This window comes from Doryrhamphus excisus, linkage group LG20, assembly GCF_037039965.1.
Source record: "Doryrhamphus excisus strain RoL-2023G ecotype Guam linkage group LG20, RoL_Dexc_Guam_v1.1, whole genome shotgun sequence".
NCBI lineage: Eukaryota > Metazoa > Chordata > Actinopteri > Syngnathiformes > Syngnathidae > Doryrhamphus > Doryrhamphus excisus.
Window position 1 is genome coordinate 11997956 of NC_136376.1, and position 16675 is coordinate 12014630.

The 16675-nt window shown below is 40.6% G+C and overlaps 2 protein-coding genes across 3 annotated transcripts in view; one reads left to right on the forward strand and one right to left on the reverse strand.

Annotated features, from left to right (window-relative positions):
• Positions 1-1450: 1450 nt before the first annotated feature.
• wdfy4 (WDFY family member 4) overlaps positions 1451-16675 on the reverse strand; it is a 42217-nt gene continuing 26992 nt past the window's right edge. The window contains exons 47-65 of one of the 2 annotated variants that reach the window (XM_058058878.2): positions 15994-16142; positions 15812-15920; positions 15309-15394; positions 15181-15243; positions 10996-11038; positions 10605-10724; positions 9956-10079; positions 9768-9877; positions 8718-8868; positions 7491-7582; positions 6039-6248; positions 5782-5902; positions 4243-4400; positions 3973-4131; positions 3248-3427; positions 2917-3099; positions 2406-2502; positions 1755-1866; positions 1451-1680 (exon numbers count right to left, since the gene is read on the reverse strand). In XM_058058878.2, coding sequence (XP_057914861.2) covers positions 1617-1680; positions 1755-1866; positions 2406-2502; positions 2917-3099; positions 3248-3427; positions 3973-4131; positions 4243-4400; positions 5782-5902; positions 6039-6248; positions 7491-7582; positions 8718-8868; positions 9768-9877; positions 9956-10079; positions 10605-10724; positions 10996-11038; positions 15181-15243; positions 15309-15394; positions 15812-15920; positions 15994-16142 — 2331 coding nt within the window. In that variant the 3' untranslated portion in view covers positions 1451-1616. Of the gene's footprint in view, positions 1681-1754; positions 1870-2405; positions 2503-2916; positions 3100-3247; positions 3428-3972; positions 4132-4242; positions 4401-5781; positions 5903-6038; positions 6249-7490; positions 7583-8717; positions 8869-9767; positions 9878-9955; positions 10080-10604; positions 10725-10995; positions 11039-15180; positions 15244-15308; positions 15395-15811; positions 15921-15993; positions 16143-16675 lie in introns of both variants that reach the window. The other variant, XM_078799380.1, reaches the window with a different exon arrangement.
• On the forward strand, positions 12884-15132 carry lrrc18a (leucine rich repeat containing 18a). The gene is made up of 2 exons (XM_078799381.1): positions 12884-12959; positions 14124-15132. The coding sequence occupies exon 2, from the start codon at positions 14128-14130 to the stop codon at positions 14905-14907; it is 780 nt and encodes a 259-aa protein (XP_078655507.1). The 5' UTR covers positions 12884-12959; positions 14124-14127; the 3' UTR covers positions 14908-15132.

The window sequence follows — 16675 nt, forward strand, 5'->3', positions numbered from 1 at the left end:
GTGGCCAATGCAGAATATCACATTCAGTTTTTAATGAATGCTCTCCAGCTGGTGTGTAATACAAGAAAAAAAGCAACTAAGACTTTTACACAAGTCTTAGCTCACATTTTAACAAGGGGATACAAAAATATCCACATATAAAAAGAGAATCCAGTTTTAGTAGAAAGTCTACTCACCTGTATTTCAGATTGACTGTGTAACGCAGGTTTGGTTTCCCCTTACCACTTAAATATAACACGATCCTAAACATACAAGACAGACATGGTGCATGGAAAATTCATCTGAAATAATTGTTGTTATGATTTTGGGCCAGGTACATTAAGTAAATTGAATTGAACTGAGGGGCACAGGGAGTCCTTCCTACCAAAATGGCCTCAGCAATTAGCAGCAAATAACAAATTCTTAGGGGGTGTTGGCGTTACGCACTGGCAAGCAGGTAAGGTGAAGGTCGTGAAGCATTTTGTGAAGGTCAGGGTGAAAAATAGAACAGGAGGAAGAGAATGAGAGAATGAGTGACTGTGAGCGGCAGAGATGATGATGATCCTCATCATCCCCCACAGTTCACACTTGTCGACCGGGGTGAACCCGCTAATGACTACATTTATTCAAATTAGACTAATTGTAATCATGGTTAATAATTAGCTTTACAGTGCATTATAATTGGGTTAGGCTACAAGATGGTTCTGCCTTGGTGCTATAATTTATTTGATTTAATTACTCTGGAGAAGGCAACGCTTGGACATCTCTGTCATAAAACCAGCCATGTAGAGAGAATGGTGCCGGCCGTTGTCTTTAGAGAAGGTCATTGGCGGCTCTCCGGGAAAATTACGAGGACTATTTTCCACTCTATTAAGCTACTTCACTTAGCACAATTAGCCACACATACACAGAGGTTAAAGACACAGACCTCTTCCTGGATGACGAGTAAGAAAAAAGTGAGACAGGAGTGCCAGTACCTTTTACAAAAACACGGCTTTAGGCTGGTAATGTTAAGCTTTGTCTGTGTGCAGACAATACTACATTATTAGAAATTATTAAAGTGTTGGGATGTTCACTTACCACAAACATTTTGCAGAGCTAAACATTTGCAGAAATGCTGGCATGGATGCAGACTATTGTTTGTACTTCATGAGCAAAAGCTGGCTAGCTAAACATGCAATTCCTTCTCTTTCCCTTCTCACAAACAGTAAAACAGATGCTGCCTGAAATAAAAAAAAGTCCGTTCCAGGGTCAAACCATCTCCATCATGCAACCACAGTGACAGAATATCACTTACTTACATCGGAATATGTTTTGTTTCCGGATTTATAGTTACACTGTTACATTACACTGTTGCTTTTTACTATGATTGATACCCTTCTGTCATGCCATCACAAGAAAAAAATGTGTTTAAAAAAATAAAAATACAATTTATACAAATTGTATTCTATCCAGTTGACAATAAGGAAACTTGCAAATACTTTCATATAGCTAAAAATGTTTAATTCACTTTGTGGTTTTAGTATTTACAAAGACAAGTACAATAGTATAGTCATTCACATTCACTGTAAAATTCACAAAGTTCATATCTTGAATGAGGCACCAACAATAAATGTAACACTCACATGTAAGTAAGCTCACTCACATGTCCAAGTGAAAACTCTGCCCCAGGCGTCACCTGCCAGCAACGTAGCATGGGTCCTACACAAACACAGCAACGCATGTCAATCAGGCGACACAACATTCGAAATGCTTCCTTTTTACTGTGAGTGTACCTGGACATGGCCAATACTGTGACAGCTGGATTATTTTTGCTGCGATGACTTCTATTGATCTCCCGACGCAACACCAGACATCTCCTCCAGTGTTTAAGCTGCTGTGGGCTGCCTGCTAGGGAAACATCATCAATGTAAGACTTGAGTTATACGATTCTTAATATTGCATGCCTCTACAGTCCTACACATTAAAACACGTGCAAGAAAATTATCCGTCTATGGTCAATCAACTGCTAAAGTGAGGAAAAATGCCTCAAATACAAATGTTACATAAAGATTAGTCACGGTGTAATTTGCAGAGTGATCCTATGAGGTGACGTGGGGCTGTAACCAACGTATGCCAAATTGGATCTGGGTATTATTGCTTTCTAAATTATAAACGCATAGGCACGTCAGCAGATTCACTCATCAGTGTTTACTGCCTCTATGCTTAATAACTTTATAACAACATAATTCCTACTAGCCCTAACACTAGCAGGGGATCTGAAAATAATCATCTTACACTTAAGGATTTATCTAATTAGAGGTGTTTTTCCTTGTGAAATTTAAAAAGTAAAAATAGTTTTGGTGCTGTTTTCTGCTTGGCCACTTCCTTCATCCTGTCCGTTACAAATAGATATAATATGGACGTAAACAAGTGAGCAGCATTACCGGTGCTCTCTGCCATAGCTGTTGGATCTTGCCCTAGGGACACAGGCTCTTCTGGAGGGCCAGTTAATTGTCTTCTGGTGTACTCTGTCCTCCATATCTGTGTGAAAGACACATAACGAGTAGCAAAATCAGACATAATTCAACATAATAGCAAAAGCACACATGTGCAGTGGTGCACACACACTCTCCATAACTCATGGTAATAATAAAGTAATAATACCAATTGTGTGTGTGTGTGTGTGTGCTGCATTGGCACCCTTTCCCGAGTGGGGCCCAATTTAAGAGTTTGCAGTTTGATTGCAGCAAGGCAGCATTATGCTTATATTAAACACACACAACCCATAAGCTGTTATTATTACCTTGATGGACACCCAGGCTGCTTCCTGCGAGGCTAATACCAAAGTAATGACACACTTTCAAACACTGTGCAAAAACACTATATAAAACAAAACAATAACCTCTCTATTAGTCCAGCAAAAAGTTATAGAGGTGGCCTTCAAAAAACACTCACCCGTATGATACCATCCGCACAGCCGGTGACCACCACATTCCTGGGGTCCCACTCCTGCCGCTGTGAGAAGCTGACACAAAGGATGTCAGCCTGAGGCCCACAGGAAGTGTCAGAGCAAGCTAACAGTTGACCCTTCATGGTCCACAGGTACAGCACAGGCCCAGCACACGATGCAATCTCACCCTTAGACAAAGCAATGCAGAGTGAATGCCTTCCAGTGCAAAAATGCACCAATTTCACAACGAGCATCTTCCCTTCCTCATGCTTTGAAGTGCGTGGTTATGGCAGCACCAGGACAAATATAAAGGATTTATAAAGAGGTTCAACTTACCGTCAGGTCATTTATTGCCACTGCACAGACACTGCTTGAATGTCCCACCAACTGTGTGACGTAGCTTAGCTCCTCCAGATCCCACAAGATGCACGTCAGATCCTGGGAACCGCTCACCACCAAGCTATGGACCTCCGATGCAGTTAGGCAGGTCACCACATCAGTGTGACCATACAGTGGCTATGGGCAGAAACAATATAGTTACCAGTGGTAACTATAAATAAATAATACAAATAAATACAAATTTAAATGTGTGCAAAGGAACTTTAAAACAATACGTCTCAATAAGTCTCAATATGAAATAATTTCTCCAAGCAATTCTACAAAGAAAACTGATCAATAATGATACAGTCCTCACGTACAGTATCACAGATTGCATTTAGCTCAGTTAGGTTTATTGTGACAATGTGGAAACACTGGCATTCTCAGCAATATGTGAATATATTAGATGTTTTCTTGCCTTGTTATTTTTCTACATTATTCATTTGTTTTGTTATTTTTGTTGTGCTACGAGCCATATTTGTGTCATAAGTAATACTTTTTTATATGTATACATATAGCCGTATGATAATGCTACGACAATAATTCGTCTCTGAATATTTGTTAACATAGTTTGATTGTTTGGGGGATTTTTTGCGAACCTCACTTGTACTGCCAAAGATCTGGTAAATGTGGCTAGACTAAACCTCGGTTTCTATTCATGTCTAAATAGTGCACAGACTTACCTGTATTAGTTTCATGTGGACGAGTTTGTCCTTGTTGACTGCCACGTCCCACACACAAACCACAGTGCTGCTTCCTGCTGTGATGATAGTTGTTGGGTTGGGACAGGCGGCGCACAGCGTGGCCCCCCAATCACATAAACTCTCGCACACAGCAAAGGTCTTAATAAACACAAAAGCAAAGACATGATGATACCGTGATTAAAGATTTAGTCGCTACACATTTCATTTCTACTGCATAAGTTTACACATTTTGGCAATGGCTACACTTACCTTGTCAGTGGAGTAGTTTCCAAAAGTGCAGCTGTTGTCAGGGAAACCCCAGCTGAAGTAGCTGCTCAACAAAGGTGACAGGAGGATTCGGTTTTTCGCCAGAACGAGCACTTCTTTCTCCAGACACATTATTTGACTGACTGGACCTCTTGGCAGCTCTGCAGAAAGATCATACAGTATATCAGAGTATGCGACTGTTAGTGGAGCACCAAGGAGCAACACAACAACAGCATCTTTCCGAAAGGTTGTAATATATTAAAGAACTTACTGAATAAAATATATACAAAGTTCACTCAGCTTAGCAACATAGTATGTACATTTTCATATAAATCTAACAGCGCAATAACAAACATACATTAATGAGTTAGGTTTGTATGGAATGTTATTAAATACACTCCAAAAAAGGACAATTAGGGCCATAATTCCCAAACTACACCAATATATGTCCTTGGGGGACATCTTATTCAAAAGTTGTATGTGAGAATGTCTCTGTGTGTGTGCAAATAGTGCAAGAGAGACAGAAAGAGAGGCTATAATTGTTCCTGTAATTGAGCTTTCCGTGCAAGAAACAGCACAAATCATTACACCCTGTCACCTGCTCCTGCTCTTAAAATCCCCAGAAAGAAGCCAATTCTGCATTAGTCCACGCATTCCTCCTCCTATTCATCTCTATCTGCTTATTGATCAGATCAGACACTCTAAGATTTAATATGAAAGGTAATATGCAGGAATCTCTCCCTGAGCATTTGCGGCTTCATCTCCTCTCCCTCAGTGGGCCTGTAGGGATATTCAGATTATTAAGTAGAGCTCAGCAAAAGAGTCATCTCCATATTGTAGTTCTAACAGATAGCGCCTTCCGCTCTGTCCATAGTGTAAATTAAAATATGGATGCTCTTGCGCTGTTCCAACGATCCCCTCAAGACCGGGGCACATCTTGTATATAATAATTGGCATCAAATGGTGTGAGATAAAATAAAGGCGGGGAGCAACACAAAGTGGTGGCAGTTGAACATGACTATAATTGCATGCATTTTTTTTTCTGTCTTTCTTTAGATGCTGATGCTGTTCTAAAATATAAGGTAAACCTGATGCAACAAAACTTAAGACAAAGCAAATAATTTCAAGTTATATAGGGAACCTGTGCTATTCTATTGAAAAGAAATCCAAGTGTCAAAAGCAGGTTGCGTTGTGTTGCATATCAGTCAGTCTTTTTGGGTAGCAGTCCATCCTTGCCAATTGCTGTAAACCTGTCAGATTGGGGAAGCATTGCTATGGTTACCCAATAGCGTTTCCATTTTGTAGTTTCAAAATGCCTCCCTTTTTTTTTTTGCATGTTTGCTGTGATTGTCATGCGGAAACCTGAACTTCCTTTCGACTGAAAATTTGGGGCCAAAATTCCTTCCGTTGTCGAACAACTTCTTCTGGCTAAATAATTCCATATCACAATTTGAGAACATTTGGGCCTTTTTCGGATGTGGAATTTCAAGTGTCAGGAGACAGAACAAAACAACAGTTTCTGAAGACAATGTCAATGTGTACCTCTGAATGGTTGGGCTGTTGTCTTGAGTTTGTCAAGATTGAAGAAAAAGGGTGTCGGATGAGGTGGTGATGCTGCCTCTTTCTTTGTGCCACTACGAGACGGGTGAGGTTTGGTGAAGAGCTATAATAAAAACAAACAGGCATTCATTCATTCATTCATGTTCTATAGTGCTTATCCTCACTGGAGTCGCGGACAAACAGGGGATTATATTCTTTTTTTAAAGATAAATTAGGTTGATAAATGTTTGGTTTGTTACCTGTTTGGGAATCTGGCCAAAGTTGCTGACATATCCCAAGATTGTACTCTTGATGAGCGGGTCCTTAGCATCCTGACGGCCTCTCTGGGCGTAAAAGTAAGGATGGAAGGTGTTGACGCTTTCGACAGCAGCGGGGCCTTGTTGACGATACCCAAAAATCAGGTCAATCCACAAGTGGAGGTGTGAACTCACATAGTCGCTTTCCAAAGCCTGTGATAAAAGGACAGACACTGGTTAACTATGAAACAATGCAGACATATGCAGCGGTTTGTTATAACAGAGCTAACGAAGCCATCATTCATTCATTCATTTTCTTCCTCATCGGGCGAGAGGCGGGGTACACCCTGGACTGGTGGCCAGCCAATCACAGGGCACATATAGACAAACAACCATTCACACTCACATTCATACCTATGGACAATTTGGAGTCACCAATTAACCTAGCATGTTTTTGGAATGTGGGAGGAAACCGGAGTACCTGGAGAAAACCCACGCATGCACGGAGAGAACATGCAAACTCCACACAGAGATGGCCGAGGATGGAATTGACCTTGTGTCTCCTGGCTGTGTGGCCTGCACTTGAAACATTCGACCGGCGTGCAGCCCCGAAGCTATCATTGAAAGTTTTAATGTGAGACTTGAGCAACACGAAGAAACTTTGTTTAACATGCATAAGCAATCAAATTAAACAGGTACTGGATGATTTCCTCAAAAAGTCAATTTAAAAGTCAGACGCTGCAGAGTTGTGTTATGAGCTTGCCACCACACTGGCATTAAAGAATGATTTGTGCGGAATTAGCCAGAGATTGGTTTAATAAGAAAAAAAGGACATAATGACCTGCTGTGCGAATGCAACTATTCTTAATAATCCCACCCTCGAGTAACCAAAAAAACTCATAACAAGGATGTATTGTCTTGATTTAATTTGTGCATGAAAGGAAAAAAAATGTTAAAAGTTACTAATTTTATGAGAATGGTGGGCAGTAGTTGAGTAGACTGTGTAGTGATAAAAGTTGAGATGCCCCCGGGATGGTGAAAACAGAGAGTCAAGTGCAAAATGATCCAATAAGCTCACACATGGGGAGAGCTGAGAAAAAAGAGGGAGTTCATAGACAAGATGCATTGTGGGAAAATAAAGGCCTGCCTTGAGTTGTGCTGAATAGGCTTGTTGTCCTGCAGACACGTTTTCATTGATAAGCAAGAAAAGTGGATACAACAATAAAGAGTGTACTGTGAAAAAGACCTCTATTACACTGTATATTAAGACTCAAGATAAGGCAAGTACAATTACTGTTCCTATCCATTGTAAGAGGGATCTCTCTCTTACACTGAATCGTTGTATCACATTACAAAACAGCATACTGTCTGGTATGAAAAGCATTAATAGCTCTTATGGGAAAACGCATAATTTCATTAGTGTCTGAAAGCCACAGTGACTGGAAGGTCACTGACCTCACGTTGGATTCTAATGAACTCCTGAGGGTCGTCTTTCGCCCATGCCGGCAGTTCCACATCTCCGAGAGCGGTTCCGTCCGCCATGAAGCCTAAGGACAGAAGTGCAGATGAGGACACCTAATAAGTGTCAACAATCCCGGTGCAGACGACTTAAAACTATTTTTCAACATGTTTGTCAGTGGACAATGTGACATGGGATTTCACCGCAATTTACAGTGACTGCAACACTGATAGATGTATCATTTTATGCAAACCACCTCACTGTTTCTTGCCAAATCTTTAAATATGGCATCAAACCACCATAATGGTTCACTAAATGCTATGTTTCATTTTCACAAGCATCAAGCCAAAGTAAAGTATTTTGCATCAAGCCAGATCGTACAGCCATTCTGCATAGGACACTTTGTAAACTAAGAAAGACAGAAGACATAACAGAAGAATAGATTTTATAATTAGTCTGGAATATCTTGCTGAGAGTGAAAAAGTGGTATAATGAACATGAAGGTAAAATTACACTTTTAAGGGGATGTCACATGTGTAGTTCGGTTAACTCTGGTTTCATTACTTTGCAAGTACGACTCATTGGTCAAGTGTGAGCGTACACTTGACCAAATGTACGCTCACACTTCTCACTAGAGAGATGATCTTGGAGCACTTCCAAGCGAACTCTGGTGCAGTTCGTTCACCTGAGCTCAAATGCGAATGCTTCATGGACCAAAGACGCAGATCAGTATTAAACTGACACCAAAAAGCATGCAAAATTAACATAGTAAGAGCAAATTTGGGGGGGAAAGTGCCTCTTTGATAAGATATCTCTCTTTAAAAGAAGACTTTTTGTGAAATCCAAGCTAGTAAATAGTATATAAAAATAACCTGTGTATTCTACCCGTTAGCGAGCATTTCATTTTAGAATATTTGAGTGGTCCATAGGTATGAATGTGAGTGTGAATGGTTGTTTGTCTATATGTGCCCTGTGATTGGCTGGATGGATGAATGAATGAGTTATACCACGTCAGGAAAGCTGTCCAATCAAGTCCTTACTTTAAGCATATCGCCTGTGGTCCTATGTACCAAAAGACCAGTGTGAACACAAAGTGAACAGCACAAAGGTGCGCACTAACTTTCTTATTTTTTGGTCTGGACCAGAAAACTACACAACAAGTGTGAATGCAGCCTTAGCCGATTTTAAAGATGTGATGAGAAATATGAATTTTGAAGGCCAACCCAGCTGCATGTGGTTGGAGTTAAGCAGGAAGTCCGGCAGGTAGAAAAACTCAGGAATCAGCTCTCTGACGTCACTCATGTTGTCTCGGGAGGCAGACTCCCACTCTTTGTTAACACTATAAAACATCCGCTCCGGGATATCAAATCCGCCCTAGGAGGAGAGGAAAGACGTAGATATTGTGAAAAGTGATGTAATGTTACATTAATACAGTAGTCAGAGCATTGAACCACACAAGGAAGCATTTCATTCCTTCCATAAATTCCTATAATCTGTGATGAAAATCTCATGAGAGACAATGTAATTTAGAATAAAACAATTATTGCAATGAATAAAAATAGCTTATATATTGATAAACCTGGTTAAAGATGTAAATCCGGTTATGGATATTACAACACTGCGCTTCAGCAGACAAAAAGGCACAATAATTCACCAGACTAAACTCTTTATTGCTTTATTCTGACTATCAAATATGCATGCCTTTTCATTATAATCACTTGGACTCTGTATTGGAAATCTGCAACAACAATGGCGATCAGTACGGGTTGCTTTTAGATGCTTCCTGCAATTATTTGCATATATATTGAAATCGCACCATAATATGTTTTCAAACGTAGAAAAAATAGTGAAATGGGTGCTACAAGTTGCAGAGTAATTTGATCATATTGTAGTAGGAGACAAATATTATTAGCGTTAAATTCTATCCTCATCTAAAATAAGGCGAACTGTGGTTGCTTCACAGTGGTTACTTATTATAATTGGCAATCATTTATGTGGGCCTATTTGTGTTTACTGACTTATCAGGAGCTGACATTCATTAAATTTATGCTGCATCTGGTTGATATTAATTTCAATCATTCTAATCACTCATAAACAGCTTGTCCATACCTTGAGAAATTGTTTTATATTAGTGGTGTTACAGTTGGTTTAAGTAGAAAGAAAAATAATCGGGTAAATGAATTTAATTGATGATCTACAACGCACTGAATGAAAGATGAAAGTTGTTCATATTTGCTATTTAGTGGGGTGAATACCAATACATTTTATTTCACCTGTAGTGCCTGAAAGGTGTGAGAAAATGGCTCCATGCGAACGAGGAAAGAGGCCACAATGATGGCTGAGGAGTAGTGGGTACAGTAGTGACATCGTGCTGACAAATCTCCTTTAAAAAAGGAAACACATTTAGACCTTAAACCACATAAGTGGGAAGAAACAAGAAATTAGGCTGCTGGATAGGTACCTTCACCCCCACTGCTCTCCACTTCTTCATATCTCTGGATAAACATCTGCTTTCTTTTCTCCGTCTGAGCGCCCATTGGTTTCGACAGATCACGGAAGGTTGCAGGATTTGACAGGTCCAGTGTCTGTTCAGGTGAGGAGTACACATTTTTTAGAGGAAGTTTTTGACGGTAGCGACAGTATCTCACTAAATTGAGTACACCCCTCATGTTTCAGCAACTATTTTATTATGTCTTCTTAATGGACAGCACTGTAGAAATTAAATTTTAGTATACTCAGGGCATAGATTGTATTGCAGTATAGATTTATTGTACTATTCTTTGAAAATGACTCAAAATCCACAACACTATAGTCAAGCATGGTGGTTGTTATATCATGGTCTGAGACTGACCTACGTAAGTGCTGCCGGCACTGTAGACCTGCGGTTCATTGAGGAAAAAAAGGAATACATCCACCGGCCCAGTGATGTAATCATGAAGGAGTGATTCCAGCATCAACCTGTGCAGCTTTGGTGATTCCATACCCAAAATGATTATGACTAGGGCTGTCAAACGATAGTATTGGTATCAGTATGTGTTGAAGTATTAGTCGAATAAAATGCTTGCTGAAATGTAAGGAGTGTACTTTTGTGAATCTAGAAGCTATCCTACCTCTGACTTGTAGTCAGCTAGGACCCACGGGAAAACTGGATACTGCATGAGGTCATTGTAGGTTCTACCAGCAAGAGTATTCAGATGCATCAAGTATTCAAAATTGCTTATCTCCCCTTTCTGCGGGAAGAAGAGGAAAGATGATGAACAGATAACAAAACTATTTAAGTAAAATGTAAGTAAAACTATGTATGGTATGTATAAAAACATGAATGACGACAGTGCAACAATGGTATTGTTGACAACAGTAATACTGCATTGCATTTTTTTATTTGATATTTGATATTGTTTTTAGTATTTTAACCACAATTGCTTAAGCCAAACATTGGACACACAAACAACTCTAAAACAAATACAGTACACCACTGATGTGGATTCACTAATTTCTTACCTGCCATTTAACAAGGGCCGTCTTCTCAACCACATGCGTTTTCCTGATGTACATGGGGGGGAAAAAAGACCTTTAATTTTTTTTCATGCTCGCTCTGTTGCCAAGCAACTGATGTTGTATTGTAAAATAAGAGAAGCAACCTAGCAGAATTGAGTAATTCATGAGACTTTTTTCCAAACAAACAGACATTGGAGCATTCCTAAAGGAACTGTGGATAATGGGAAAAAGATAATAGAACATGTGATTAAAAACTACCATATATCTTTAGAGCAATTGATTTTATAAAAAATCCACTATAGACGTAAGTAACCAATTTTTTGTGCCACAACGTGGTATCTTTATTTATCTAGTTATATTTTCTTGATGACTTATGGTCTCACTATATACAAAAACTATAAATACACACACACACACCTATAACAACACAGCATTGTATTATCAACATTTATTTTTTCTTTCTTTAAAAATATATATTTCATCCTTTAAAATAAATGAATATTATATCTAAATATTACTTGTACTTCAAATAAATACTTTTGGGGATGCTCTGATGACCTCCACCAAGGAGGATATGTTTGCTAATATTCCTTGTTTTAATTACGTTGCAAATCCACACACCGACGACACAAACATTTATTAAAATAATAATGACGGGTGAGCATTGCTAAATAGCTGTCAATACGCAGTAAAGTTATTCCACATTTCGCACATTGCAGACGCTTAAGTCATGGTCATGCTTATACATCCTGTGAATTGTTCGTCTTTCTTTGTCATTATTAGCGATGGCGATCCAGCAGCGACGTGCACATAAGGCTTCGTTGGCAGAGGTCCCTGCCATTGTTTATGTAATAACATACGTCAGAAAGCGGCCATCATCTCGAATACGGCGTCAAGCGGCTCACTCATGTGAAGTTGTGTATTCTGACGATTTGTTAGCCGTCTTTTTCCCGACCTGATAGGCTTCTTAAATTACCCCACACTTGCAGGACGCTAGCATGAGAACGTAGAGACAATGTAAACTTTCAATTGGAGTGAATGCTGCACCTGTCATCGGGGTTTGTCACGTTCTGATTTACCGTACGTGACTGCGTTCGCTGACGACACAGATTGATGACGTCAGCCGCAACCAGTCTGTGGACACATTATTACGTCTGTGGATGGAAAATACCCCAAAAATACAAAATAGTGTTTGGGTATGAAATAATTAGCTAAGTATCTTCCGTGGACTCCAGGTGAACGACAGAGGAGAAGAAATAAGGCCACACAAATCAACAAGGGGTTGGCAGCATGAAAAGCGGAAGTGACAGTCTTTTGTTTCTTAAAAGCAACGACAAACTGCATCGAAGTGATGGCGGCGCATGGTAATGCAAGCCACTAGTGTATCGTATCATTTCAATCCAGTGAGACGTTTATATTGGAATTTAGTTTACATTTAATTGCTTAGTGTTATATTGCAGATTTACTTAAATACCATATATATTTAAGTGTTCACTGACAGTTTTTAATTATTTACATTACTTCCACGATGATAAGCACACATCTGGCTAAACAACACATCACTGCAACATTCCTAAAGTAATTTAGTCAAACATTTAAGTTGTTTGATTTAAATTAGAAGAGCATGAAATCTACTTCCCCCTCTGTGGGCCAGTAACATGACAATAAAGTCCTGCTGCCAAGGACCCCCACGTTGCTAAGTAACAATGCCAAACAAAAGGAAACTTGCATTTGTAGTGCGCAGGATAGGAAACACTCCATTCCCGAGCTTTCCTCTCAACTTGGAGGAGTACCATCAGCAGGTAGAGAAACGGCTGATCATTTGAAGGTCTGAAATGCTGTGTTGCTATGTTTTAACATTGTGGTACTTCTGTGTTTCTTTTCATGGCTCAGAAGCTAACGCAGTTGGTGTACTGTTAAGACGGAAGGCAATCGTGTCACTTCGTTAACAGGAATACAAGAATATGGTGAGTAAATAGATTCACTTCTATTAGAAATAGTGGAGAAGAATACGGACTACTACATGAAATCAAGTCCAATACCCTGTGACCAAATTATTTTGTAAACCCACACTAAATCAATCATTGCATTTGGCCCGGAATGTGTTATCTAATTGCAGGCAATAATTTCATGCAATAGTTTTCTATAGGAGGTTATAATAGGAACAAGCACCAGTAGATAGCCCCTCTCATCCTGAGGATGATGAATGAGGCGAGAGAGGGCCTTGGGGTGCAGACACAAACAGACACACACACCTTGCTATCTTAGACAGGGAGGGGTGGTGAGAGCGACACCTTCATCGCACTCCCAACACTACATAAACTATCATTTATCAAAGTCCTGATTTGACTCTTCATTCATGTGTACATGTACTTTGTACAGTACAGCCATGTATGTCATTACACTTCAATGCCCTAACCACCCCAAACAAACACACACACCTCCATTTCCTGGCCAAACAACAGTGAACGGTGACGGAGCATCAGCCCTCATTTGTTTTTGCTGTATTACCCAATGTCGCCTCCCTGCTATTGTTCCTCAGCATTAGCCTTAATTAGAGAACCATGCTCTTAAATGCCCCCGTGGGCAACACCGGGTGAGTGCGTACTAGTTCAAACATAACACTGCCACACACTTGCACGTGCACCCACACACACACAAAACACTCAAGATCTGAATTCCTCAGAGAGCCTGCTTTTCTCATTGCCCCAGGCCATACATGAGCCTTTTATGCGTGTGAATAAATTAGAACCTTAAACCCCCTTCCATGCGGCCTGTAAAATTTGCCACCTTTTTTGCGTGTAATAGGGGGACAAAGCCATCCCAAGTATATTCGTATTCGAAGGTAGTATCGGCACTTGTGTGAGAGATTGGTGTGTTCAGTTTCACAATAGCGCTGTTCTGTTATGTTGACCATAATTGTTGCTGTCCGACAATTATTTTATCTAATTATCTGATTGCAGAATGTTTAGAAAAGGACAGATTTCTGTGATTTCTTCGATGAGGGAATTTTGTGGGAAGAGTGTAATCATAACGACACACAAACCCACGAACATTCATTGTAAAATCAGTATGATAATGTGAGGCTGATTTGTGAAATAAATCATGTGGTCATTCTCTGTGTGTCGTAGCACCATGGCCAAAAGGAAAGGAGCAACAGGGACAAAGGTGACCCTCAAGGATGCCAAGAAGGCCTTAAGGATGAAACCTGACGGGTGGCGAAGACTCACTCTTAGCAACATGGGCATAACCATTTTCCCGCAGTGTCTCCTCAAAATGACAAACATGGATGAGTTGGATCTCAGCCGCAACGAGATAAAGAAACTCCCGGAAGGCATTGGGAAGCTGTCGTCCCTCAGATGGCTGGACCTGCACAGCAATAAGCTGGAGTCTGTGCCCGAGTCCATCGGTCAACTCGTGGGCTTGACCTATCTCAACCTGTGTAACAATCATCTAACCTCGGCAGGTTTACCCTCAACGCTGGCTTCCCTGACCAACTTGAAGAGTCTAAATCTGGGATTGAACAAACTGGATGTCCTGCTTCCCACCATGGTCTCTCTAGAGAGCCTCAAAGAGTTAGCCCTATTTGATAACCACTTCACCAGTCTACCAGAGTTTGTCAATGTGCTAGGAAATCTGACTGATGTGAACATACAAAGAAACCCCTTGAGAAAAGTTGGGGAGGATGGTGAGGAGATGGAAACTGAAAAGTCAGATGAGGAGGACAATCTGTTCCTCGTTCACGAGAGCAGACTATGTAGTATGTGCTTTAAAATATGTCAAGACCCGAGTGGAAAGCATTTGAAAGTAGACTGTGTGAGGGAAAAGTTGGAGGAGAAAAGGTCTTATTCAGGACTGGTGACACCGAACTCTGTGGCTGCAGCCAATCAAGATGTATGGAGAGTCAGAAGCTAGGACGTCATTTTTATTTTTTACTTTTCCACCTTCAACTTTTCCCTGCCAGGGGTCACCAAAGCCAGTCAATCCCATGAATGGTTTTGACTTAGTTTTTACACCTTCCTGGCCGGGAATCGAACCCCTGTACCATGAAAAGCAGAAGTGTACCATTACGTCACCAGGGATACAGAACTTAATCTGCAGAACGTCATCTCTTTATGGATCACACACTCTAGCACATGAATAAAACAATAAACTGTCTCAGTTTAGTGATATTAGATGATTACCTACCTGGCGTTAGCAATGACATCAGCAACACCTCTGCCTTTTAATGATGACACCACCTTGCACAACCTGCAATAGGCAAATGTGAGGTCAGTTGACTGTCAGTAATTTCAGTCAGCTAAGTATTACTATACCTTTTATAAGCAGATACGTGGTCTTTATTTATGAACACCAAGAAGGCTGAGTAACCGTTTTTCATGAAGACTTCAATGGCATTGTCCTAGGACAGAGAGAACAACTAATAACTAGAAGGGTATTTTAAAGATGCCATCCCAAGAATCAACTTCAGACACCAGTACTGTTTTTTGACTGCATGGCATTGGCACAAATCTACATGCTTTGGTTTGGGATAGTCAGCTTTCCCTTTGAAATACAGCAGACTATCAAAACCATGCTGCTCTGAATGCATCAGTCGACAGGCACACTAACAAGAACAACAGTGCCCTGTATTTACCTGGCCATAGTACAGAGATTTTATCCAAGCGGACATTGACAGCGGCAAGAAACTGGAGCATTGCAGCAAAATGGACACTGCGGAGTACTGCATTGTCCAGAGCAACAACGATGAAAATGGGCGTACTTTTTGAAACGGCTTGTGTCATTTGGAATTTAAATTAAAAAAAAAACAATGCTTCACCTCGAGCAAGAACCGCATAAAACGGGCCTCCTTAATGTCCTCATAGAGCCAACGTCTGCAGCTGGATGTGGACTCACTCAGCATGCTCGAAATAAAGGAATCCCTGACACTGGTAAAGGAAGAGAGAACGAGGCTGAAACACCTGAAAAGGCCTGCTTGTTGTACAAAATATGTAGCTGTACCTGCTGGGTTGGTGCTTTCTGCAGCAAACATCTCCTGTCGGACTCAGAGTGAATCCTTGGCACAAGAGCAGACTCTCTTTGGTGAACAGCAGCACCCCTTCTGTCACTTTCAGGCCGCTCACCATCACAATACACACCTTAGCATTAACCTAAAAAGGAGACACATTAAAAACACAGCGTAACATTGCATATTCACCCATCACAAGCATCTCAGGCCTTACTTGATTGATCATTTTAATCACATAAACTAATCATTATTAAAAGAAACCGATGTGCACTTCATTACAGGAGTTGATTGATGGGGAGGAGTAGGCCCGGCCCCCTTTCCAACATCTTCATTCAGCACCAAAATGACCCACATGCTGCTTTCAGGGCTGGTTGGCAGGAATGCTAACTACAAAGTGTTAATTTGTGTAATTCTATTGCCCCCCCCCCCTTCATTTCACAGTGAGTGTGCACACCTGGCTGACCCCCTGTGTTGCCCCCTCTGGGACACATTGTCCAAAAACCATATGTGGCCCCAACATTGCCGCGGGCCCCTCACAATTTATACTAATCAAATAAGACTCCCTACCCCCAGATAGAAGAGCCACACTTGTGAAGGAAGAGGAGGTCTTGCCTGGCCATTATTAGGAGAATTAATCACTGTCACATACACAATAGGCAACCTGCTAAATGATCA

Bases quoted from the DNA above. Each gene is read 5' to 3' on its own strand.
- lrrc18a (XM_078799381.1), top strand. From the start codon at position 14,128: ATGGCCAAAAGGAAAGGAGCAACAGGGACAAAGGTGACCCTCAAGGAT.